Source organism: Camelus ferus, chromosome 12 (genome assembly GCF_009834535.1).
Source record: "Camelus ferus isolate YT-003-E chromosome 12, BCGSAC_Cfer_1.0, whole genome shotgun sequence".
NCBI lineage: Eukaryota > Metazoa > Chordata > Mammalia > Artiodactyla > Camelidae > Camelus > Camelus ferus.
This window is the reverse complement of record NC_045707.1, coordinates 59,430,544-59,456,282: the sequence shown is the minus strand read 5'-3', so window position 1 is coordinate 59,456,282 and position 25,739 is coordinate 59,430,544. Positions and strand designations below refer to the sequence as shown.

Here is a 25,739-nt window from a genome sequence, read left to right as displayed (position 1 = left end):
TTTTTACGAAATGAGAATCATCAAAGTAAAATGTCTGCATCTCAGTAACTTGTCTTATTAATCACTTAATATTTCATGGGAACATAAGACATGTATATTAAATTATAATAAAGTGCTTAAATTAAAATTTTAAATACACAATACGATATATTCTCACCTTTTTCTGGGTCACTTCGAGTGTGAACTTAACCAAAAAGGAAAAAAAATGGTATATTAATAGTATACTTATCTTGCTGGGGTGTGTAGTTATTTGCACAGTATTATTGATCCCCTCCCTTTTTTTTTTTAAATCTTTATGAAGCATTTCTGTCTGGAGCTCATAGTAACTCACTGAAAAAGGACAGTTTAATAAAGATTTGGGAAGGCTTCCTCTTCTCCAGCCAATAAAATTATTTTTTATAGAATCATTAAATTTTGGATTAAAGCCAGTTTTCAGTGACTGCAGGATACTCTTCAGCTTCTGAGAAGTTGCCAAATTAAAGAGAATAAAAATAAATACACAAAAACTGAGAGAAAAATAACATGGGGTACTTTATGCTACAAATACCCAGAAAAAATATGTATATGTATATTTAATTTTAAAAAAGAAAAGATCATACCACCTGAGTTTTATTACCACAAATTTCTAGAGATGCAAGGGGCAGAGAGAAAGTTAACCGGTTCTTGAGTCAGGCAGGGATGGCAGATTGAACAAGTGAGCATCCTTTAACTTGCAGATCTGAGTCTCAGTTTTGAACATAGACACTTACCCCTCTTCTTCCAAGTGACACGTAATTGTTACTGGGCGGCCATTATTCACATTCAATTTTTAGGAGTCAGTGCTGATACCACGGGAGTAGAATGAGCTAACTATAGTATTTGCTTTCTTGGATTGAATTGTTGGTTTTAAGTAAAAATCTCCTAGCATATTGAATGTTTTTTTTTTTTAATTACACTCAGCAAATCCATAAACTACGGAGAGAGCTTGTTGCATCACAAGAAAAAGTTGCTACCCTCACATCTCAACTTTCAGCAAATGTAAGTCACTTTTAATTTTTTTTTAATCTATTTAAACAGACGTTTATGTAGTTTGTGGGATAATTCTAGTAAAACACTTACAAACTTTAACTGTCCAAAATGATACAAACTTAAGTCACTCAATCACAGGACTTGATTCTTAAGGGTAAACCTTCTTGCTCCCTGGGTAATAAAGTGTAAACCCAAGTTGATGCGCCATCGCAATGTGGTTAATATGGCTTTTTATCTCTTGTAGAGTCGGAAATGTTAATAACAGCTTCAAGAGTTATTTCTTTTCTTATTTCTGACTTGTTTCACTCTCTATTTATAAGACAATCTTAAGCCACGAGACAATGAGGGGTTGGTAGTGATTAACTTTGGAAGGTGAAAAATTCATGTGCCCTGCCTCCTTCAGCACAATTTATTGGGCAATTAGTTAAGCATCCAATTAATTCTAAAAAATTGAATTAGTCTGAATTGGGGTATCTTAGTTATATGATAAATGAGCTATAGTTTTCTCCAAAACCTTGGCAGCCTTCTCCTAGCAATTCAAGCAGCTGACGATGGCCAAAATGATGATGGAGAACATCAATTATATTAACACTTATTGAAGATCTCTCAGTGAGCCAGGGAGTGCTGGGAGTCGATGCAGAAATAAAGGGGCGCAGGTGGCATTTTGTCTGGTCCTGAGGAACAGTCGTGGTAGGAGCAGAGTGACGGGTGAGGGAGCTCCCGCCACTTTGCCAGATGTCCTGCCATCCTCACTCGACGTCAATCAGCTCCCTTTGCCGGGTAGCTTTGGGCCGGTTCCCTGCCTCACCGCTCTCCACTCTCCATGATGTTTTTCTGTCTCCTCCACAATGCTTGGTGTAGCCAGACTGAGCAGGTGGGGCCCCCGGGCAAGAGATTTTAAGAATAAAAAGTATTGTGTACTCTAATTCCCGCAGTATATAAGTAAATTATTTCACTCACAATGGGTTCATCTTAGTGCTGTCTCTGAATTTTTTACCTCTTCAACTTCAGGAGAGTCAAATTCACTTTGGCTTGGGTATATTTTTTTTTAATAGAGGTTATAAGTGGATTCTCAAAATAATAGCACATTTTAGAGCATTGTTGAGGCAATACTGGAAGAGAACAGTATTATTTAACCTATATTTTGCATCTTAGAATAACACCTAAATACTTTGAGGCAACTGTAAATTTTATACTATAGGCTAGATGTATAGCAACATAAAACACTCCTAAGTTCCTGACTTTGTCCCCAGAGGATGTATTACAGTGTAAGAGCCAGACACACTGGATTGTGTTTACCTGAAATGAGGGAGGCTCAGTGACAGACCCTGTGCACTGGATTGTAAAGATACAAATGTCTTGGAACAATTACTCAGAGCTTTGTTTTTATTTTTGGAAACGTCTCTTGGACGGTTATATATATTCAGCTATTGGATTAACAAATGGCTGTTATACATAATGGAATTTGGGTGTTTACACAGTAATGTTTAATCTGTTTCCATACCATGGACGAGTACTACTCAGCAGTAAAAATAAAAAACTATTAGTACACAAAACTTGGATGGATTTTAAGTGCTTTAAGCAGACTGAAAAAAGGCCAGTTTCAAAAGGTTACATACTACAATAATTTCATTCATACAACATTCTAGAATGATGACTTTAGAGAAGTTAGCGGTTGCCAGAGGTTAGGGCTGGTGGACACCTCTCTCCCTGAGAGGTGGGTGTAGCTGTAAAAGGGTAGCAATAGGGAGAGCTTTGTGGTGATGAAAGGTGGTTATTTCCATGTCTGAATCTACATATAGGTACCGATATTGAATTCCCGATTTCATATTATACTATAATTATGTGAGACATAAATTGCGGCAAACTGGGTAAAGGGGTCCAAGGGTCCTCTCTGTTCCCTCTTTTAATTGGTGATTATTTCACTTATTTAACAATATCATTATAATTACTAGGGATGGAGTCTTGTATATGTATGTCCGTTTGTACTTAAAGGATAAAATCTCCTTTACACATTTAGAAATTTGAATTATGCATGAAGGTACAAACCATCTTGAACTCATACTCTTCAGCATTTATTTTAAAATGTCACCTTAGATTCAATGCACCATAATCAGTCATCAAAGGATTTACTTGAGGAAACACTTGTTTTTTCCTCAGTTCTGAGAAATACTGCATCTAAATTTCATTCAGAGTATGTTTTACTTCATTGTCCTGGAGTTAATATCTGTTGATGTATGTAATATATGCATATATTTTAGTACACAGTATAGAAATTAAATTAATCATAAAATTGAAAAAATTTTGTATAGAATTTCTTCAATATAAGTCAAATTTTTAAAAAAATCTTATACATTTCCTGTTCGGAAGTAGAGATAAGTCTTTTATTTATTTTTTTACTTAGACCTCAAGTAAACTTTATACTTTTTGATGAAATGGGATCACTACAATGCCCATTGTTGTACAGAAGTGTAATAGCCATGATTTATAAAAATGAATTACAATGTTTGGTTCTATATATTATTGTGTTATTATTTTTTATTTAGTGATCATTTTAAGATACAGATATTCATTTAAAATTTTTATTTGTATTTTTAATTGAATGAGAGAGCTTAAATTCTATAGTACTTTACAATTTTCAAAAATTTCACACTTTTTTTATAATCCCATAATAGGCACTTTTTTAATCACCTACCCCTATATTGCCCCTCCCCTTCTCCTCTCCCCTCCCCACTGGTAACCAATAATTTGTGTTCTGTATCTGTTAGTCTGCTTCTTTTTTGTTTTATTCACTAGTTTGTTTTAGATTTCACATATAAATGATATCACACTGTATTTGTCTTTCTCTGGCTTATTTCACTTAGCATAATGCCCTCCAAGTCCATCTATGTTGCTACAGCAAAATTTCATTTTTAATGGCTGAGTAGACTTCCACTGTATACATGCACATCTTCATTATCCATTCATCTGTTGATAAACACTTAGGTTGCTTCCATACCTTGGCAATTGTAAATAATGGATGCTATGAACATTGGGGTGCATGTATCTTTTCAAATTAGTGGGGTTTTTTTTCAGATATGTGCCCAGGAGTGGAATTGTGGGTCATGTGGTAGTTCTGTTTTTCATTTTCTGAGGAACCTCCGTTCTGTCTTCCACAGTGGCTGCACCAATTTACATCCCCACAGTGTACAAGGGTTCCCTTTTCTCCACATCCTCTCCAGCATTTGTTATGTGTGTTCTTTTTGATGATAGCATTTCTGACAGATGTGAGGTGATATCTCACCGTGGTTTTGATTTGCATTTCCCTGATGTTTAGAGATGATGAGCATCTTTTTATGTGCCTGTTGGCCATCTGCATTTCCTCTTTGGAAAAATATCTATTCAGTTCTTCTGCCTATTTTTTAATTGGGTTTTTTTTTTTGATGTTGAGCTGTAAGGCCTGATTATGTATGTTGAATATTAACCCCTTATCAGTCTTTTATTTATTCAGGGTCTTTGTCTTTCCATATAAATTTTAAAATTATTTGTTCTATTTCTGCAAAAAATTGTCAATGGTAATTTGATAGGGATTGCACTGAATCTGTAGACTGCCTTGAGTAACATGGTCGTTTTAACAACATTAATTCTTCCAACCCAAGAACATGGTATATCTTTCCATCTGTTTGTGTCTTCTTCAATTTCTTCCATCAGTGTCCTATAGTTTTCCAAGTACAAGTCTTTAACCTCCTTAGGTAGGTTTATTCCTAAGTATTTTATTCTTTTCAATGCAATGGTAAATGGGATCATTTCATTTTCTCTTTCTGATAGTTCATTTTTAGTGTATAGAAAAGCAACAGATTTCTGTGTCTCAATTTTGTATCCTGCAGCTTTACCAAATTCACGATGAGCTCTAATAGTTTTCTGGTGGCATCTTTAGGGTTTTCTATGTATACTATAATGTCATCTGCAAACATTGGCATTTTTACTTCTTCTTTTCCAATCTGGATTCCTTTTATTTCTTTTTATTCTCTCATTGCTATGGCTAGGACTTCCAAATCTATGTTGAATACAAGTAGCAAGAGTGGACATCCTTGTCTTATTCCTGATGTTACTGGAAATGCTTTTCACCATTGAGTATGATGTTAGCTATGGGTTTGTCATATATGGCCTTTATTATGTTCAGGTATGTTCCTTCTATGCCCACTTCCTGGAGCATTTTTATCATAAATGGATGTTAACTTTACCAAAAGCTTTTTCTACATCTATTGAGAAGATCATATGGTTTTTATTCTTTAATTTGTAAATGCGGTGTATTACATTGATTGATTTGCAGATATTGGAAAATCCTTGCATCCTTGGGATAAATCCCACTTGATCATGGTGTATATCTGATGCTTTTAATGTGTTGTTGGAGTTAGTTTGCTAGTATTTTGTTGAAGATTTTTACATCTATGTTCATGAGTGATATTGACCTATAGTTTTCTCTTTTTTTGTGGTATCTTTGTCTGATTTTTGTATCAGGGTGATGCTAGCCTCATAGAATGAGTTTGGAAATCTTCCTTCCTCTGCAGTTTTTGGAATAGTTTAAGGAGGATAGTATTAACTCTTTGAATGTTTGATAGAATTCACCTGTAAAGCCATCTGGTCCTGAACTTCTGTTTGTTGGGAGTTTTTAAATTACTGATCTAATTTCATTATTGGTAGTTGGTCTGTTCACATCTTCTGTTTCGTTCTGGTTCAGTCTTGTAAGATGATACATTTCTAAGAATTTGTCCATTTCTTCTAAGTTGTCTATTTTATTGGTATAGTTGTTCATAGCAGTCTCTTATAATCGTTTGTATTTCTGTCATGCTAGTTGTAACTTCTTTTTCATTTCTGACTTTATTGATTTGGTTTGGTTTTAGAGAAAATATTAACTGTTATTATTTTTATTTAGTAATCATATTAAGATCCAGCTATTCATTTTTACTCAGTATATTAATAATTCTATTAGGACTTAAATGGTTTTCCTCATTTGGGGGTTTTTTTTTAATTGATGTGTCTCGTGTTTGGACCTGTCATGATTATATTTATATGGAGCCCACACAATAATAATCTGCAATAATAATAATAATAATCTGTATTTTAATATTTAAATTTGAAACATCTGCTTCTCTACTAAAATGCTTTTTTCCCCTTTGTTAAAAGGGGCATTGGTAAGTCAGGAAGGTATTCAGTCAGCTCACCTTTCATCTGACTGGCAGAGCATAACCTCCATTCAGTAGAATGGGCACTGGGCCTTCCCTGCTGCTTATGAAGTTGTCTGAGCAGATCTGTGGAAAGCCCTGGGAAGCCTCTTTGTAGAGCTGTTTCCACTAGGATGTATGTAGAAAGGAGAAAGGGCATGTTGGCAAGGGCTATTGCCTGGACTTCTTCAAGTCTATACCCCACCGACAGGAAGAAAACAGGAGCCCCACCAGCCAAGGCAACAGTGGATGTACAGTCACATAAGACAGTCAGCCAGGTGCCCTCTGGCCTCTCGCCCACAGCTTCATGCAGCCAGACCAGGGGGATGCATTTGTTTGTGTCTTAATATATTTCCTTATGAGTCTCAGCCATCAGATAATCCAGAAATGGGCACTAAGGCTAGTTATTACTACCAGTTTTCAAATTTCAGAGACATCACTGAATGAATTTGTAATGAAACCAAAGTTTCTGGTTTTTTGTTATGTTTTGTTTTTTGTGGGTTTTGTTTTTGGCGGGGGTTTGGGGGGGTTGCCTTTAAGCACAGAAGTCTTTTAACAAAAAATCTCTCAAGTGTCATTTGCTTGGGATTGTGTCCTACTCCTTTGCTCTATTTAATATTTTTATATAATCTGGAAGTTTACTCTTGTTTTTCTGTATCTCCTTTAAGAAAAAAACAATTTTGCACATAATTAACAATGAAAACATTGAAGAGGCAATGGTATACAGTCAAAGAAATATGAAATCTTATTTATGATACTTTCAGAGTCATTTTCATTTCATCTGTTGATTTTCAAATGTAAAGTCATCTTTTTATCCATCTATCTAACTAGCTATATCCCCATCTAAATCTCTGTATCGAGGTTTTGTTATTTGATTGATGGACTGTCACTGACTTCTGAATGAACCAATGGAATGCAGGCATTTTTCATAATGATATTCCATCATATTGTTTATTTTCTTTACAATAATTTTCTTTGCATGTCCTTGCAGATTATGTTATGTTGATTCTAAAACTAAAGACATTATGTATTACAAATACGTTCCTTTAATTAGTATCCTGTCTTGTCTATTTCATTACCTTTGCAGACTTCACCCAGTACAAGGAGGGAATATTCATCAACCCGCTGATACAATTTCTGGCTTGAAAATTTTGCAACTGCTAAGAAAAAAGTCAGAACCAAGTTAAACTATGATTAACAATCCCTGTGAAAAACCCATGATTTTTTAAAAAGTCATCATTTTATAAGGTTTTTCAAACAAGATATATTTTCCTATAGTTTTACTTGGTTTTACATTCCATTTTCTCTCCAACGAAGTGATGGAGATTTTCACTGATAGAAATGCCTTCCTTTATTTGCTTCTTGTACTCCTTTTCCATTAGTCCAGTTGGTGAGAAATTTCATTGTTTCTTACCTTCAGAGTAACAAAGCTAGTATGATTAAACTAAGCCAAGGGGACATAGACTTAAAGCAGCATTTCACTAACATAACTTTCCATTGAGAACAATGTGACTCAAATTTAAATGTTCTCTTTTGTAATCAGTTACATGTTCTTGTGAATAATTAATAAAGAGCAATTTTCCAAAGATTGGAAACTGACATTATAATGGTGAATAGTTTGTATTTACTCAATAGCTACAACATTTTCTTCACAGTTCTGCTTTCTTTGTCATATTTTAACTCCTATTAAACTGATAAAATATGTACAGATGGTAAAATGAAGTAATTGCCTATAAGTTTATACCTTCAAGGACTCATTATCCAACAAATTAGCTTTATAGTTATTTGGGAGAATTAAAACTTTGCCACATTGTGTAGACTCTCATATTTTTTTTCAGTGAATATTAGCAAAGTTTTTCTATTTTAAAAGAAAACAAGCAATTTTAGCTTTGTAAAGTCATAGCAGGATTATGTTTAATAGTCTAAACTGGAATCAGTTACTAATGGGCAAATCGATTATAAATCACGTAGAGCAGTGCTTTACAGCAAAATCTAACCCCTGCTACACACCCCATGAGTGAATCTTAAAACACAGTGTTAAGCAAAAGGACACAAAAAATCATGCGATGTGATTCCACTTGGATAGTTTTAAAAATAGGCCAAGCTAAAACACAGTGTCTAGAAATGAAAGCTTAGGTGGCCCAACTATAAAGAGAAGCAAGAAAATAGCTACCCCCCCAGGTCACCGCAGTGGTTCTCTTCAGGGAAGGGAGAGGGAACAGTAGTGAGGAAGGGGCAGGGGAGGACTTCCAGGGTCTAGAAATGTCCTATTTCTTGACTTGGCAGGGGGAGTGCATGAATGTTCATGATGAGAAACCAGTGAGCTGTGCGTTTTCATTTCGTTCACTTTTAATAGTGGGAAGGTTAATATAAGACAGATTGGCACCTAACCTTATGCTCATTTCTGAAGGTACTAAGTCTGATGTAGTGACATTCCTTGTCACTGAAAACATTTTCAACTATATGATACTGTTCTTTTTTTTTTAGGAGTGTTATTTGTCCAATTAAATCTGCTAACAAACCTTTGAGAATAGTTCTCAAGATTGTTTGTATGTGAGTGTTTATGAGAGGGAAAAGGGGAAGGACAGAGGAGGGACTGGGGAAAGAATAGAGTTGTACTGATGGACTGATGATGAATAGCATTCTCCACAAAACGTCTTTCTCTGTATTGCAGCGTCAGGGGGAGAAAGGCATCCCGGGATCAGCTCAGAGCTAGGAACAAAGACGCCTTTGTATCATGATGCTAATGGAAGGGACTTGTACATTCTAGCTGTTGCCAATAATGGAATAAACTTCCAGTGCCCCAATTCTTAGGACTCCTGAGATCCATTTGATAATAGGTGCCTCAGCTTTTCAGCTCTGCTAGAGTCACAAAGCAATGAACGGCGAGTCCTCTTACTCCCTTCCTTCCCTCAAAAAATTCATCTTTTGCCAAGGATTGCCAGATTTCCCTCCCACACATAGTTTATTATAGATATAGGTTGTAGAATATTCTATACTCATATCCTTTTAAGTGTGCAGTAATATTAGATCACGTTGAGATTATACACCTGGAGTTCTATCTCAAGCCACGGTGCGAGATCGAAGCATTTTTTCATGCTTAATACTCTGCGGATCAAGCTGTTGCATAATGGTGTATCAATAGTAACTGGTCTGTTTTAGAGCTATAGTAAGATTGTCAAATACTTCTTAATCATAAGAGTTAGGGTGATGTACAGCAATATGTATAATTCTCTGAGATGTAAAATAAAACCCCAAAGCGACAAAGACATAAATAAGATATAAGTGAATATTATTTCTAGCTGGCCTACCAACACGTCCTTAGTTGAAGGGAATAGAGTAGAAATAAAAGCCTTTTTATTGAAAAGAGTTTGGAAAGTGAAGACAACTCTTTTCGTTCCAATTCTTTGCAAGTAGAAAGAGAGGAAAGATGCTGCTATAGCTGTCAGCAGATGTCTGACACTTGAAGGAGAGCTTCCTTTCCATAGGGGAGCTAACAATATCTTCAAAGGTCACCGTGTAGGTATCAAAATGAGGAACATTCATCCATTGAACTATTGTAGTGACCTTCTCTTGGGCTTTGAGTCAAAAAACTTGGCAACGCAGAACTTTGTCCAGTTTCTTGTGTGTCAAATCCTCCATGATGAGCAAGTTAGAAGGTGTTATTATTTGCAAAATACAGTTCCCTTCCAGAAGTGGAACTCACATTAAATGTCAAGAGACTGAAGCAGTGATCTTTTTTAAGGGAAAGTTTAAAAATAATAGATGAAAATGTGTGTCAAGTCATCATTGGAAACTAACCATGATGGTCATAGTACTGAAACAGTTAGAATTTTTTTCTGAAATGAAGGGTTTTCATCCATCCGCATAAGGTTCTGACACTTAAGACATGTTCCTTCCGTTTTGTTCACAGGCTCATCTCGTAGCAGCTTTTGAAAAGAGTTTAGGGAATATGACTGGCCGACTGCAAAGTCTGACCATGACAGCGGAACAGAAGGTATGTTCACGAGTTGCCACTGGGGCTTGCAGTAAGACAGCAGGCTGGATAGGATGTTTAAACAATGCTCAAGGATGTTTAAGGAGATGCAGCTCCTTAGAAATAATACTCAGGATCTACTCTACAGTAAACTGGAACAACGATGAGATAATACCTTTTCTTTTCAGATTTTAATTTAAAGACGTGATTTAGATTAACTCATGCTGGCACGCACACACACAAGTTCTTGCTAGGCAGTGTATTATTTTACTTCTGACTAGAACTATTAAAAGAAGACCAAATGTTACAAAAGAGAAGCAGTGGTACAGGAGAGGCATTAGCATATCCGAGGAAGAATTTGTTACGCAGTTGACAAGGGTTGCACTCTGATAAGATTTTTCACAAATCCATGGTCTGTAAGCCCATTTATAGACCGTGGCTGTGGTCCGAGGTACTCATGAAGAAGGCCTGGAACAGAGGCTGGGGATCTATGAAGTAAAGGGCCTTAGGTTACAGTGTCCATGGGACAAGGGACAGTCCAACCTGATGGATTTTTATGGAGTGGAGGAAGGAATACTTAAAAGAAAGAAACAGAGACTTTGGCTCACAAAGGCAGAAGTATCAAAAAGGTCTGCGCTGCCTAGAAAGAATCTGGACACTTTCCATATGATGACCAGCAGCTTACCTCCCTGCCATTAGTTTGGTGGCCCTAACCTGAGTTCTTGGATGAGTGTCAGAGACAGAGGAAGTCTCTAAAATGGGATGGAAATATTTGTAAGAAATGGCATATGTGCATAATAGGAGCAGATGTCCACAGTGTTCATCTAATTTTCAAAGAGATCCATAATCTAGGAAGTTTTTGATAATTGCAGAATCAGTATATATACCCTTAGGGAAGGCTTCAGTTTGGGCTTTAGTTCTGTGAAGTATGGCAGTGAAGTTAAAGAACCAGCCAGCTTTCCCGAGTTTTGTCAGCTTATCATTTTTTTACAGTTAAAAAAAGACAGAACAGTCCAATTAAACCAAAAGAGAAAATTGCATATCCCTCTAATTGCCTGTATAATTAGAAGACTGTATTCTGTGCGCCCTTATCTCTCATTCTCCTATTTCATAGCCCTCTCGGACCCATGTAAGCAAACACTGTCCTTCCCTGTCAAACCTGTTCTGAAAGGGGGGATAAACTCCTTTTGAGCACATACATTTTATCTTAATCTTTTGAGGGCATACAGTTTACCATTGCACTATGTAACATAAGAATTCAGCAAATAAGAACACAGGGCCTTTTTTAGGGCAGCCAATTCAAAAAGAATATAAATGTTGGAGTCTGATAGCCTTGAGTTTGAATCTCAGTGAGGTCTCTCAAGAGCTTTGGAATCTCCCTTCCTAACCCTCAGCTTTGTCATTTGAGAAGTGGGAGTTACAATAACAACCTTGTAGAATCATTATGATGAATAAGTGAGATACTATCCTATGTCACATGTAGTGGATAATCAACAAATATTGCCTTCTTTAAATTGCTCTCCTTTTGTCGCTTAAAAAATGTGACCTGAACCAAATTCATCATTGGCCACACGCTGCATATTACTGTAATCACAGGTAGCATTGAAGTCTCCATTTCTTTAAGATGTCAAAATTAATATGTATCGCCCCTCCCTATTTCCTTCAACTCTTTTATATTTGTAGGCAAAATTTCTCATGGAAATTGGAAATATACACTTGTTAATTTATAATACCTATGAGTAATCCCTGAATATGTTAAATACATCTCCTTAATAGAAAGAATTGTCTTATTATTTGCACATTATCCTTGAAGTAGTATGGCTGAGATTATAAAGTTTTTTCAGGTCTCATGATGTCTGCAATTGCCCTTTGCCATTTATTAGCTGAAAACACAATGATTGCTCTTTTGATTGAAAGCTATAAACACACACAACCATGTTTATTTTGTTTTATTAACATTGATTTTTATAACAATGACATTAGCATTATATTTTATTAACATTGTTTTAACATATTTTATTAACAATGTTTATTTTATCAGCTATTTAACAATGTGTGGTTTATTTTATTATCTGAGATTTATAACGTGCCTCTTTCCAAAGTGGTTTTGAGAATATTATATAGTTTATTGAGTTACATGGCACAATTCAATGACAGAGTCTAGTGAAAACCAAGCATCTAGAACAAGATGCTTGAGCCTGGGTAATTACTGCCTCAGAGCACTGAGCAGAATTCATGTCTAGGAAGTTGAGACACAAACAGAGATTGCTTAGTATATTTAGCTCTCATTTTCTGAACAGAAGAGCATAACTTAGATTGAAAAGACAAAGTTACGGGCACTGAATTCAAGGACAAATTTATTGTAAAGTTTCTTAAATTGAGGTCATGGAATGAAAAAAAAAAAAGACAAAACACTGTTCAAATAGACATTTCTCTAAAAGCTGAGGGCATAACATTTAATCATATTTCAGTAAAGTCATTTCTTCAGGGAGCTGAGATAAAAGGGCATATTGCTCTCTGGTGATCCAACAATCCTGGGAAGAAAGAACAGAGAATTTAGAGCAGAGATTTTGAAACTGTTCTGGAGTTCCAAGGTTCATTGCTCCATTTAGTCAGTCGCCAGAGTTATATTGACTGTCTTTTGTGAATAAGGTACTGTTGTAGCTCCTGAGAATTCAGCAGTGAAATACACACACACACACACACACACACAGAGTACACACATTGTACTTTATAACTAGTTATAATATAAAATAGAGTTTATATTCTAGTGGGTGACAGACTCTGGTAAAATTACAATTAAAACATGTAGGATTTCAGGTGAAGATAAGCGCCACTGAAGAACTTAAAGCTGAGAATGAGGATGTTAGGAAGCAAGTTAGGTCGCTAACACGTGAAGAACCAAAAGCGAAGGTGGTTACATGGGCTTGGTTACCGACTTGAGAAATAGATAAACTGAACTCGGACTCAAATCCAAGTCTCCTGCTTCAGTGTGTGATTTTTCAACAGTCCTATGGCATTAATAGCCTGAAAACTGTATCAAAGCTTTTGTATGATTTGTGGACCAAAATCACTCCCTTAAATAGCGTTCTAATTTTTTTTCTCATTTCTAGATGCCAGGTCATGCTGATTTTCTTGCTAAATGTATGAGCCAAAACACTGCTTTTATATACTTGTAGCCGGGTAAAAAAAAAAAAAAAGAAGAAGAAAAAACGCATATGAATAACTAAGGAGGCAGAAAGAACATTTGGGCTACAATTAGAAATATAACAGAACAGTATCCTGAGTGTTCTCACAGAGAATCACCGCATCTTCATACTTGTTTTAGAGAGGTGGCACAGAGGAGCCTCCCTGGGCTCTGGGAGGATGGAGGAGATTAATTCGGGGGAAATGGAGTTGTATGTGTTGTAGAGGAAGAAACACCATGAGCGTGAGCAGCAAGGCAGGAAATGATGGGAGACGATGGGGAAAAAGAAGGAATGTGGAGGGAAATGTGGAACTAAGGCTTGAAAGATGTCTAAAGAATCTGGTCTTTGGAAACAAGGAGCCATTCAAAGGTTTTTGATACTCGACTAGCATGATAAAAATTAGTTAATGAAGATCAATTTAGCAGTATTTCCCCATCGTTTAACAGCATTCCCAATACCTGCCAAAAGACCACATGTTATATAATTGTAAGTCTATAAGTAGGAGTAATTAAGATAATTGTCAGTAATGCTGCCTGGAGGGTGACATTATTCCCAGGTATTGCCCTCTGCCTAAGGCTCAACAGAATGTCTTAGTGTCATAGTTTGATCAAGAATTCTACCTGGATTTCACGTCCTTGTCCCTTTACTAGCTCTTCTCCACCAAGATTCTTGAAAAGAATTAAGACCTAATGTCCTGAAGCATCAATTCTATGTAAGGAAATAATTTCTTTTTTCACTGCATCTTGAGTGGTACTGGCTATGTACCATCTTTGTCAGAATTGAAAAAAAAATTGTCACTCAGATTATTGTTCAAGGTTTTATTTTCTTACAGATTGCCAGATGAGAAAGGCTGCAATAAAGGTCATCAAAATGGCAAGAATTCTAAAAATCTGTATCTTTATAAACGAAATTTTTATAGAACTACTGCCAAATCCTTGCAAAGTTATTAAAGCTGTCCTCACTGACTTTCAAATCAATTCCTCATAGTTGTCCTACTAAAGGCAATTAGAATGTATATGAAGGAATGCTAGGTTAGTCTTGTTAGAAGATCAGAGCAGAGAGTATCTTTTTTGTCTGAGTGGTGGAGCTCAGATATTGACCCTGATGCTTACTATAAAGTCAAGGGTTTGTTCATTCTTACCTCCGTGAAACTACTTTTTTGGATGCCTAGATGAATAGAAACTTAAACATTAAGACTGAGAAGTTTCAAAGCCAACACTCTGGAAATAGATCACGTAGAAGCTAAACATTTAGTTGAATTGGGTCTTTAAATTCACTCTTCCTGGTTCAGGTTAAAATATTTATCATCTAGAAGTGTTTTTAAAAATTGATCACTAGACTCAGAAAATGCATTCATCAGCCTTTTAGGGCATGAGATAATTTGAACCCGTTAAGTTACAGACTTAAGTTACTTATGCTCTGGGGATTTGATGAATTCAGTTTATTTGGTTAGAACTAGAGCTGGCCAGGTCCTTTCAGCAGAAAAACTTACAAGATTTTGAGATACATGCAAAGGGTTAGGAAGAAGGATGTGTTCAAGGAAACTACAGCTAGATAATGTAGATAATGAGAGAGTAACTGTGTCAATGTGGGGAAGCAAAAGACAGGTTCAGTGGAAACATTTTAAGAAACTTGCCTGGAAAATTAAGTTAGTTGATGAGATTTGGTGCCAAACTGTGGGATTCTCAACAAGACCTGTGTCCAGGAGAAACTGGAAAACAGGTCAGATGTAGATAGGAAATTAGGTTGGAAAAACACCAAGCAACGCTAGTATTAGGACACAATATTTGATCATTTTATTTTGAAGCATTTCAAGCCTGACCTTGATCACTTGTTTAGCCTCAGAGACTTGTACAAAAGAGTTAGAAGAGATCTTGACTCCATCCAGCTTCTTTTAGGCAAGACACTGTTACAGAACCCTGGACGTTTCCATGACCAGCCTGTGTTTGGGCATCATTACCTTGAAGGGCTCATTCTAGGCAAATGAAATTTTAGTTCATTTCCCAAGTTTTAAAGTATCATTTTTGAAAAATGAGAAATATCAACAAAATATTACCTGATCGACTTATTCCCAAGACCCTTTTCAGAATTATTCCAGCCTCAGTCTTCTCTTTGGTACCTAATGAGAATAGGAAACTGAAAACTACTGAATTAAAGGAATGGACTGCAAATTCTCGATGGCATGTACGTGTTTCAGATTCTTTCTGCAGGTGTCATACGGATTCTCAAAACTTAAGTATCTTAGGTCATCTTTAAAATAAAAAGGCTATGTGAAAATATTTCAGATTATCAAGCCATTTTATAATTGGCTGTCTCTGGAACTCACTTCTAACTGTTTTTCTGATTCACACTCTCCACTATGGCCAAAAAAAGGGGATCTGCAACTGTACTTGGAGGCAGCACTGCAATTTTCATGCATTATAGGCATCTTAGGAAATACATAGCTTAAAAAATAAAATAAATGTGAACAACCAACTATAATTATGAAGGGGGAAAAAGACTAGAAATAGACTATGAAAAAGTTCTATGGCTCGGTCAAGTTTTCATTTTAAAAGGCTTTATATTCATGTCTATACACTGTTGGAAAAGAGAGAAAGGAAAACCCACTTTGTTGCCATGCAAAGGAAATGATTCCACTGATTTAGCCATACTGAGACTTTGGGTTTATAACGCATAATAAAGTTATTGACAATTTTAGTATATAACACTCTAAGTGACCAGACCCCCCCTCTTGTTAAAATATGTAGTAGAATTGAAGTTTTACATTATTCTTGGAAGGGGAAAAACACTTGTTTATCATAGGCCAGAAGATTTGAACACAATCATCCCAACATTTACTGAAATCATAAATCAAGTGAAAAGATAAACTCTTCAACAACTGAATAAGGTGAATGTATTAGATGGTCTGGGAACACCAAGGAGGGACCTTTTCATTTTCCCTGAAAGGAAAACTCAGAGGTGTCACATGTATAGAGACATTTCACCATGGCCTTAAGGGTGAGGCAGGACATTCAAAGCCAAGGGGGACATCATATTAAAAGACAGAGAAAGACATGGTTCTAGTTTGAGTGATGGTGAGGGTAGATCTTATTAACTGAAGTAAGAAAAAAGGAAGAGAATTTTGCAGATATGAAGAGATAACTAGTTCAAGTTTAAACAGATCATCAACGGAAAGTTTAACTATCTTTTTAAAGACTGTAGAATGTTTTATAGATGCTTGCAAAAGATTAAGATATAAGATTTTATACTTATAAAAATCTCCTAAAGAAATACTAATATGAATTTGAGTAGACTGATTTGTCATAGATGTGATTTTTCCCACATTATATAATGAATGTATTTCTTACCTAGTTTTTCTTCCTTTGGGTTCACTGTGCCACACAGAGTAACAACCACCCTGGTAGTATCTGTTGTTTTTAAAATGATGCTTAATTTTAGAAAGTGATCACCTTCTGTTTCATGTTAAATACAATTTTGGGGAAAAAATCAATATTACCTGAACATTTCACTTCTAGTTTTTTAAAACAGTTTCTAGAAAAGATTTCTGCAAAAAAGAATAAAGTTTTGACATGACATAAGTCAGCTAACCCATAAAATTAAACTAAATTTTTACCCATTTGCGTGAGATTTTATTTTCATTTTTCCTCTTTAAACCTAAAACCAAATTTTTTAGCAGATTTTTCATCTATAGTACAAGAACTATTGATTTTAAATTCAAGGGTGAAAAATCAGACTTCAAACTTTGGCATTCATCCTAGTCTATATATTGTGAAATTACTACTTAAATTATATGATTCATTAAGTATGCACTATAGGTATCCTTTTGTGAGTAAATTTCTGGTAAAAGCAGAGTGAATTTCCAGTAAATATTTTATCACTAGGGAGATTTATTTTAAATAGAAAGTATATTAATTTTTGGTAAACTTACCTATTACTGGTTGAGCAAGGGATAGACTATAGCTAGAACTTGCAGAAACTGAGAAATTATGAGGAATTGTGCCAGAACTTTATGTCATAATATTGACAGTTTTCCAACACCATGTACTTTTTTTCCTTCATGATAAATAGATGCAAATGAAATTGCAGTCAAGCATTTGAAGATCAATGTATGAAAACAGGAGGTCACAGCTGATTTTCCATTATGAGATTCTTTGACTTATAAGCTGTCAAAAGTCTATAAGAGGGTTTTTTTTTTTTAATAGTTAACTGTCCTCTACCAGGAATATATCAGATACCCAACAAAAATAGATAAATGAGGTGCCGGGTACCTATTCCAAACTTGGATATCATTTCAATTAGCACCATCTCTCTGTTTTTTAGGAAAAAAAAAAAAAAGTGTCTAAGGTTAGAATAGTCATTGGACATTCCCATGTATGAAGTGGTTCCCTGCAGAGAGTTGTCATAACCCTGCCTTTTTTCCTATATTCTGGGAGACATGGCACAGGCATCAACTACTTACCATGGAATGAAGAACCCAAGCTTGGTTCTTCAGCTTTCTACCAAAGATGATGGAGAAAATGATGAGTGACAAGTTACACTACTGGGGAATTCTCCCCTAAGAGGCTGACAAGGATTCTAATTTTTAGGATTGCTATCACTGCCGAGAAGGACACTCCTTGTTTTTGATCTTGGAAATATTGCTTCTGCTGAAACAGCACTCCAGTTCCTTTCTGTTGTTGTTATTTTATCTCCCTCATAGTGAGTTCTCTACTTCTGGTAAAAATACTCACTTAAATTACTCTGGAAGATCAGATTTATACAAGAATTTTTCACTGAGACACATCTTAAAATTACCCTAAATTCAATAAGAAAATAGATGTTTTTATAAAAATTTGATTTGTGAACTTTCAAGAATAATTGAACTAGTCTTAAAGACTACATATTACATACATTTCTATTCACTTGAAAAAAATTCCTGTATTCTCTGACATGGTGAAACTGGGTCTTAATAAAGGGTATTTTACTGGAAAAAAGAAAAGTACTAGAATTTGAGATTGATGACCTTGATGTGCCAGCAGAATTTAATAATGTGACATTTAATAGGAGTGAGTTAGAAATGAGTTCCAGGTTGGTTTTATATTTGAATACAAAGAACCTATTCCCCAAGTGCAAAATAAATGAGATAAAATCTGAAATCACTCATCTGACAAAAACTCAGGGTTTCCAGTGAACAATAAATGCAATAGGATGTACCAGCACAGTGCTGGCATTTAACTGTGTAGTATAACCTCTAGATAGTATTCGTAAGTTTGGTATATAAAGTGAGCAGTGTGGTATCTTGCTTTAGGTTGTACTGGTCAGCCTTGGGTACTACCCTTTTAAAGGAATAAAGGCAATTCAGATCATGTTTATAACAGACTAACCAAGACATCTTTTTAAAATTCTCCATTACATTTAGCTTCTTACATTTACAAGTAAGAAGTTGTAAGATACAACTTAAAAGGTCAGCCACGCATCCAAATCTCCCAGGGATGTGAGCACTCCATAAAATCAAACTCATCTGGTGGTGAACTAGGAGTAAGAACATTGTGCTTTTCTCTCTAAGTATTAAAGCTTCTAAATTGTGTTTGTTTCACAGGAATCTGAACTGATAGAACTAAGAGAAACCATTGAAATGCTCAAGGCCCAGAACTCTGCTGCCCAGGCGGCCATTCAAGGGGCGCTGAACGGTCCAGACCACCCTCCCAAAGGTACATTTAGAAATATTGCCATTTCTCATCCAGTATTATGAACATCTGTTTTGTTTATTAATTAGAGCAAAGCTGCTTTTACTCAGTGGCACTGCCTTTTATGAGTACCGAGTAAGCTGGTGTTGATGCAGTCAGAATCCTAGAATTTAAGAACCATAGCTTTCAGTAGTAGCTTTCAGTATCAAATAATTTTTAAACTGATCTGAAGGAATTTGCTTCTGTGGTTGTACATGTTTCTCTGCAATTGATTTGGTGAAGGTGGGTATGGGGAGGTTGGTTAATACATTCATATCTGACTTCAAACAAAACAAACCCAGCAAGGAGTATGAAAATCTAGATCTAGATACAAAAATAAAATAATCTATATGGTGATGTGATGGGTATTGGGAGCAACTCGTCCTGGGTGGGGGCAGTAAAAAGACAGATTTCTTGCAGGGGACTTAAAAACAGGAAGACAGCGGACTAGAAGTTGGCGTGTTTTTTTTTGTTATGACTAGGCTTCAGTGATTCTAAACAATGATAAAATAATCTTCTCTGCCACCACCCACACCTTAGTTTGCCACTGCAGAAATACTCTGTGATAATGTCATGTCATTTTTCTCTTTACATTGGTTCTACTTATTCTTGCTCTAACTCTTTTTGGTAGCTCAACTCTTTACCTGCTGAAAAATGCTCTCCTAAATCTTGAATGCTCTACCTTCTCTCTTCTCATTTCCAGATGAATTTTGGGAAAGCTTTATGGACTCTTTCAGTGTCTTCAACAGCCAGTCACACTTCAGACCGATAGAGTGTGGTTCCTCTTCCCACCACGCCACCAAAACTGTTCTCTCCCGCATCAGTATTGACTTATAGGACCCTAAATACAGTTCACCATTTAAAACTCTTATTGTATGTGTCATGGAGATAGCATTTAATACTGATGTCCATTCCATCCGACTTGAAACTTTCACTTCTTTTCATGCTCATGACATCCACTTTCTTAGTTTCTCTTCTGCTCCTTTGAAATCTCTTTCAAAGTTCCTCTTGTAGGTTCAGTCATATGTATGCACTTGTTAAATGTTGATATTTCTTAGAACCTGGTCGTAAGCTCTCTTCCATTATGAGTTTATACATTGTGATTCTCTTCACCCTATCTAAAAATCTGTACTCTAGCTATAATTATTACTTATTTGTTGATAACTGTCAAATATATCTCCGCAGACCAGGCTCATCTCTTGAGTTAAAGATCTGTATATCCAGCTGCTGAAGAGAGACCTCCATCCGGTTATCTTTGGATGTCTGTTTGTCACCTGAAACTCAACATCTCCAAATTTGAACTCATCATCTTCCTTCTCAGACCTGCTCTGCCTTAGTAAATGGCATCACCATTCTTCCATATTGCCAGAAATCCTCTGCTCCTCACCCAATAAATCACCAAGTTCTGTTGATTCGACCCCTGAAATAGCTCTCGTTCCCTTTTCTCTGATCCTATCACTATCCCTCATCTCTCCCATGAACTGTGGCCACAGACTCATAAATAACATTCCTGCTCTTCATCTTTCACCTCTTTGTACCATTCTTCACACTAAGACCAGAGCAGGTGTCTAACAGCATATGTCTGACAGGTTTCCCCATTCCTTTAAATGAAATACTAACTCCTTAACATGACATAATCTCTCTTCTCCACCCTCATTCATTCAACAAGTATTTATCAATTAGCAATTACGTGCTAGACACTGTTTAGACCTTGTGTCTTGCTTTTTTTTTTTATCATGTTGTATATTTCAGCAACCCAGAATGTCTTCCAATTCTTTAGAGTCTTTATTCGCCCTGGAACTGTCTACCCTGTTTGTTCAGCATAAACACTTTTTAAGATCTTGCAAGAGTTAGCCTAAATATGCTTCCTTGACTCTTAAAACAAAGTGAGGTCCTCTTGTGATATGCTTCTGGAAATAACTATACTCCCCCATCAAAATTTGCATTATACTTTGGTGCCTTAATTTATTTAAAGGCCACCTTTCCTGGTTGATGGTAATTTGGTTTGTTTTTTAAATCCTAGTGGCCATTGCACATAAAAGGGCTTATTCAAATTTTATGGGAAAAAAATTTTTTAACTTGAATTTAAATTTTAGGAAAAAAATTACATAAAATGAGATATACTGAAATCGAAGGACAAACTAGTTCTCTAGGGGCTACTTCTGTTAAGAATTTAGCAACTTTCCATGTGGGGGAGTTAATTTATATGCAGCATGGAAAATTACCGCATATTTAAAGCTTATCTCAGAGCTATAATAAAGCAGCTTATGTTCTAAATCTTCATGTCGTAAATAGGTCCAGAAGGGATTTAAAAAGGCTTAATCCTTTCTTTACCCCAGTACAAGTCACTGAAGTAAAACTTTCTGGAAAGATTCCTTTTATCTCTGGCAACAGGTGGCTTAATACATCTACTGGGATTGAAAAATAGGAATTCCTGTGCCCGGAAATGTGGGAAGGGTGCCTCAAATGAACAAAATGGTAACACATAATATTCAAATTGGTCAAGAAAGATTTAAAAAATAATTTTACAAGATTTAAAACTAACAAAAACAAATAGTTTTAAAGGCTGGGGTATATATTGGATATTCAGATTGTGTTTCTGTAATAGTAAAACTCACTATTGCATTGAAGGAATAATAATAATATATTCAATAAGGACTTATTGATTATCTACCACATGTACAATTCCCTGACTACATCATGGTAAAGGAACTAGACATAGTCTTTGGCTCCATTAAACCTTTACTGTTAAGGGAGAGCAGAAATAAACAATTGTTGTGATTGGTGGTGTAGCTGAATCTGCATATCAGTGCAGTTATAAGTTCTAAAATGAGTAAGTGTAAGTGTCATAGAGGACAAAGGTACCAGGGAACCTATTCCAGTTGCATAGTCAAGAAAGGCCATTACAGATAGCAATGTATAAGGGGAGATCCAAGAAATAATTATCAAGCCATATTGCAAATATTGAGAGAAGAGCATTCCAGGAGGGTCTTGAAACAGAAAGGAGATTAGTGCCCTTATGGAACTGATACAAGGAAGATAATGACCAAAGGAAATAGGCAGAACCAGGTTGGAGAGAGAAGACCAGATTACTGAGGGGTTCTCGGGCCATATTTAAGAGTTGCAAAGTTTTCTATTCATAGTGAAATGGGAATCTATTGAAAGGTCTTAAGGAAGGAGGTGATGCTGAGATTTTTTTCTTTAAAAAGATTTCTCTAGCTACTTTTTGTAGAGTGGTTTGAAGGTGCATTGGACAGCTGTTCCTTCTTAGAGCAAGTAGGTGATGGTGGCAGCTTGAATTGGAGCAGTGGTGGTGCAGAGTGGGAAGTGGAAAATGAATAAATGAATATATATATATTGAATATAACTGAAATATAGATATATATTTAAATACGCTTCTCCATTCATTCAGATTGTTGATATTCATTTGGTCAACCATTCTTTCCTGAGCTCTGTGATGCTGCATGTACTTAACCAAATACTTACAAAAACTAGAAAAGAATTGTTAGAGAAAAGTAAAATGCATTCCCTTCATTCGATGATATGATTGAAATTATGCCCTTGCCAATCGTTATTGGAAAGCAGTCATAGTTTAACTGAATTAATACCCCCAAGAACTGCTCTTGACCTATGATGATGACTTCACCTATCTTTTTAAGATCTGGGATTAATTGAAGTCAAACATAAGTTACTAGTTCTGAGTATAGTGAAAAAAAAAAAAAAACTCTGGAATACTTTTAACACTTACTACATCTACTCTATTTGTAAAATTCAATTATTAAGGGAAAACTAGCAAATACTAATCTTGTTCAGAAAAGCTTATAGCCAACTGTAGCAGAAATTTAAAACACAAATAAATACCTACACGTATCCTTTTGTTACTTATTCGTATCATTTTCCTGTTAGTTGTTTAGGGGCACCATCCTCCTTACTATTGAATCAAAACAGCACACAAAAACACCTTGATTTAGATTTTGGCACTGGTAATGTTTCTGGCAGGCAAAAACAGTAAATGTTGTTTTGTCATCATTAAAAAAAATAATAATGCTTTTAGACTAAACTCTAGAGATTCTTAAAAACAGCTCTGGTTTTTTTCCCCTCATTAACATTCTTCAGCATGGTTATTCTTTTAACAGAAAAAAATAAAGGACTTATTGACACGTATGTATATGAGTTTAAGGATGGAGATATATGTGTGTATATTACACACCCATGCATAAACTTTTTTATTGTATGTTTTGAAAGCCACCAGTTAGTGTTCCATTGCCATCAGTCATTCTACAGTTAAATTAGTCAACTGGAAACCTTTGATTATATACCATTATTTTTATGGAAGCTTTTTGAAAGCTATATAGTAATTTCTGACATCTTATAAGTTCCACTGTGATCTTTTATTGGGCTAATCTACATTGATGCCAATTAAATATAGTAATAGAAATGGTCTAAAAGCATATTTGACCTTATAAATAATTTTATAAATTGTTAGTGTCTCCACTAACACTTAAGATCAGTTCACTGTAAGTAGAAATAATTTCAATTTTAATTTTAATAACTATAAATAAATCTTATAAGCTGATTATATGAAGTGAGTGAATATCTTCACAAAGTGATTTCTGTCAAATGGTATCCTGTTCAAAGCATCTGATTAACTAGAGAAGCAGTGCATGCTTTTTAGGAGTAGAGAAAGGCCGTATTACCTGGCAGTTAGCGCAATGGACAGGAGGATGTGTCTAAGTCTCAAGTTGGTTCCCCTGTTTCTCAGCTGTGTGACTGTGGGGAAATTATATTTAGTAATTACACTCATTTAAGTGTAATAAGAATAAAGTTAGAATTTAAGTGCTTTAAGAATAAAATTAGATACTCCCAGAGCAGAGTAAGCACATAGTAAATGCTAGCTTTGTTATTACCTGTTGTTATTATCGTTACTATTATTATTATTTCAAGTCATGGGCCAGGATTAGGGGCATGATGGAAGAATTGTACTGTCTTAAATATGATTTCTGTTTAATTCATAAATGCAGAATCTACCCAGAGTCTCTCTTGAGGCTCTTCGCCTCATTGGCTCTCTGACCTTGGTCAAGTTACTTCTTTGCATTTCAGTTGCCCCATCTGTGAGATGAGCTACTTAGATGACTTGCAAGGTTTGTTTTGGCTCTAACATGGTATGATTCTGTGAAATGGAAAGTTAATATATTTGGCTTCGGTGACTTTATTCAAAGGACAAATATTAAAAAGACACAATTAATTCCCATGCCATTATGAGTTTCCATTTACTCCCCAGAACACATCCTTTGGAATAAATCATTTTGGAAGCGCTGTTTGATTCAGGTATTCAGCAAAAATCACTAGCATAACATTTCATTTTGGAACAAAACTCAGAATTCATTAAAAGACCAGTGCTACAGACTTATTTGAGATTCCCATTGAATCTTAATACAGATAACCCGGTTAATTAAAGCAAATATGGTTGTACTTTATTAAGCTTATAAAACCAAAGCTGCATTGAAATGATCCATACAAAGTCGTGTTGACTTTTATTAGAGGACTTCCTCTCAGAAAGGCTAAAAGGCTTGTTTGTTCAGACTGAAAGTGTTTATGAGTAAATGTGCTGCTCTTTATCTGTTGCTAGATCTCCGCATCAGAAGACAGCATTCCTCTGAAAGTGTTTCTAGCATCAACAGTGCCACAAGCCATTCCAGCATTGGCAGTGGTAATGATGCTGACTCCAAGAAGAAGAAAAAGAAAAACTGGGTAAGCTGTTATCATTCATCTAATTTTGAAGCTTATTACTGCACAGTGAGTCAGGCTTTTTCCTTTTGGGCTTTAGAGATACACAGCTGTTTTCAGAAGGTCTGATTCAAGTGACTGACACCTCAAATGCTGCATTCATCACCAGGATTTGGGGAGCATGGAGCTGAAAAGCATGCCTTTTGGAGTTGAAACTAACTAAACTTGGGTTTGAACCCCTGCTCTAATGCTTACTATTTGGATATTAGGGAAACTACTTCACCTTTAAGGGAGCCTAAATTTTCTCATCTGTAAAAGTTGGATAATTAATACTGACTAAATTGATAGAGTCAATGTAAAGAAAACTAGAGTAACATTTGTAAATAAATGGCTCAGGACAGGGGTTAATTGTGGAGGTGGAGATGAAGAAGAAAAAGGTGGTGGTGGCAGTGATGATGGTGATGGTGGTGATGATAGTGATGGTGGTGGTGATGGTGATGGTGGGTGATGGTGGTGGTGATGATAGTGATGGTGGTGGTGGTGATAGTGATGGTGGTGGTGGTGATAGTGATGGTGGTGGTGGTAATAGTGATGGTGGTGGTGATGATAGTGATGGTGGTGATGATAGTGGTGATGGTGATGGTGGTGGTGATAGTGGTGGTGGTGATGGTGGTGGTGATGGTGGTGATGGTGGTGGTGATGATAGTGATGGTGGTGGTGGTGATGATAATAATGGTGGTGGTGGTGGTGGTGATAGTGATGGTGGTGGTGATGATAGTGATGGTGGTGGTGATGGTGGTGGTGATGGCGATAATGCTAATGGAGGAAGAGTAGAAAAAATGGAATTGGTAAAAGGGAAAGAAGAGACCTTGAAGGCCCCTCTACCCCTTGCATCATCAGGGCTTATCGTGTGAAATGTCACCATATAGGA

The 25,739-nt window shown here is 35.9% G+C and overlaps 1 protein-coding gene across 1 annotated transcript in view; it reads left to right on the top strand.

The window, feature by feature from the left end:
* NAV3 (neuron navigator 3) overlaps positions 1-25,739 on the top strand; it is a 311,096-nt gene that overhangs the window by 251,986 nt on the left and 33,371 nt on the right. The window contains 4 exon segments of the mRNA XM_006179097.2: positions 940-1,017; positions 10,126-10,209; positions 18,955-19,066; positions 24,711-24,832. Of these exon segments, the coding sequence (XP_006179159.2) occupies positions 940-1,017; positions 10,126-10,209; positions 18,955-19,066; positions 24,711-24,832 (396 nt within the window).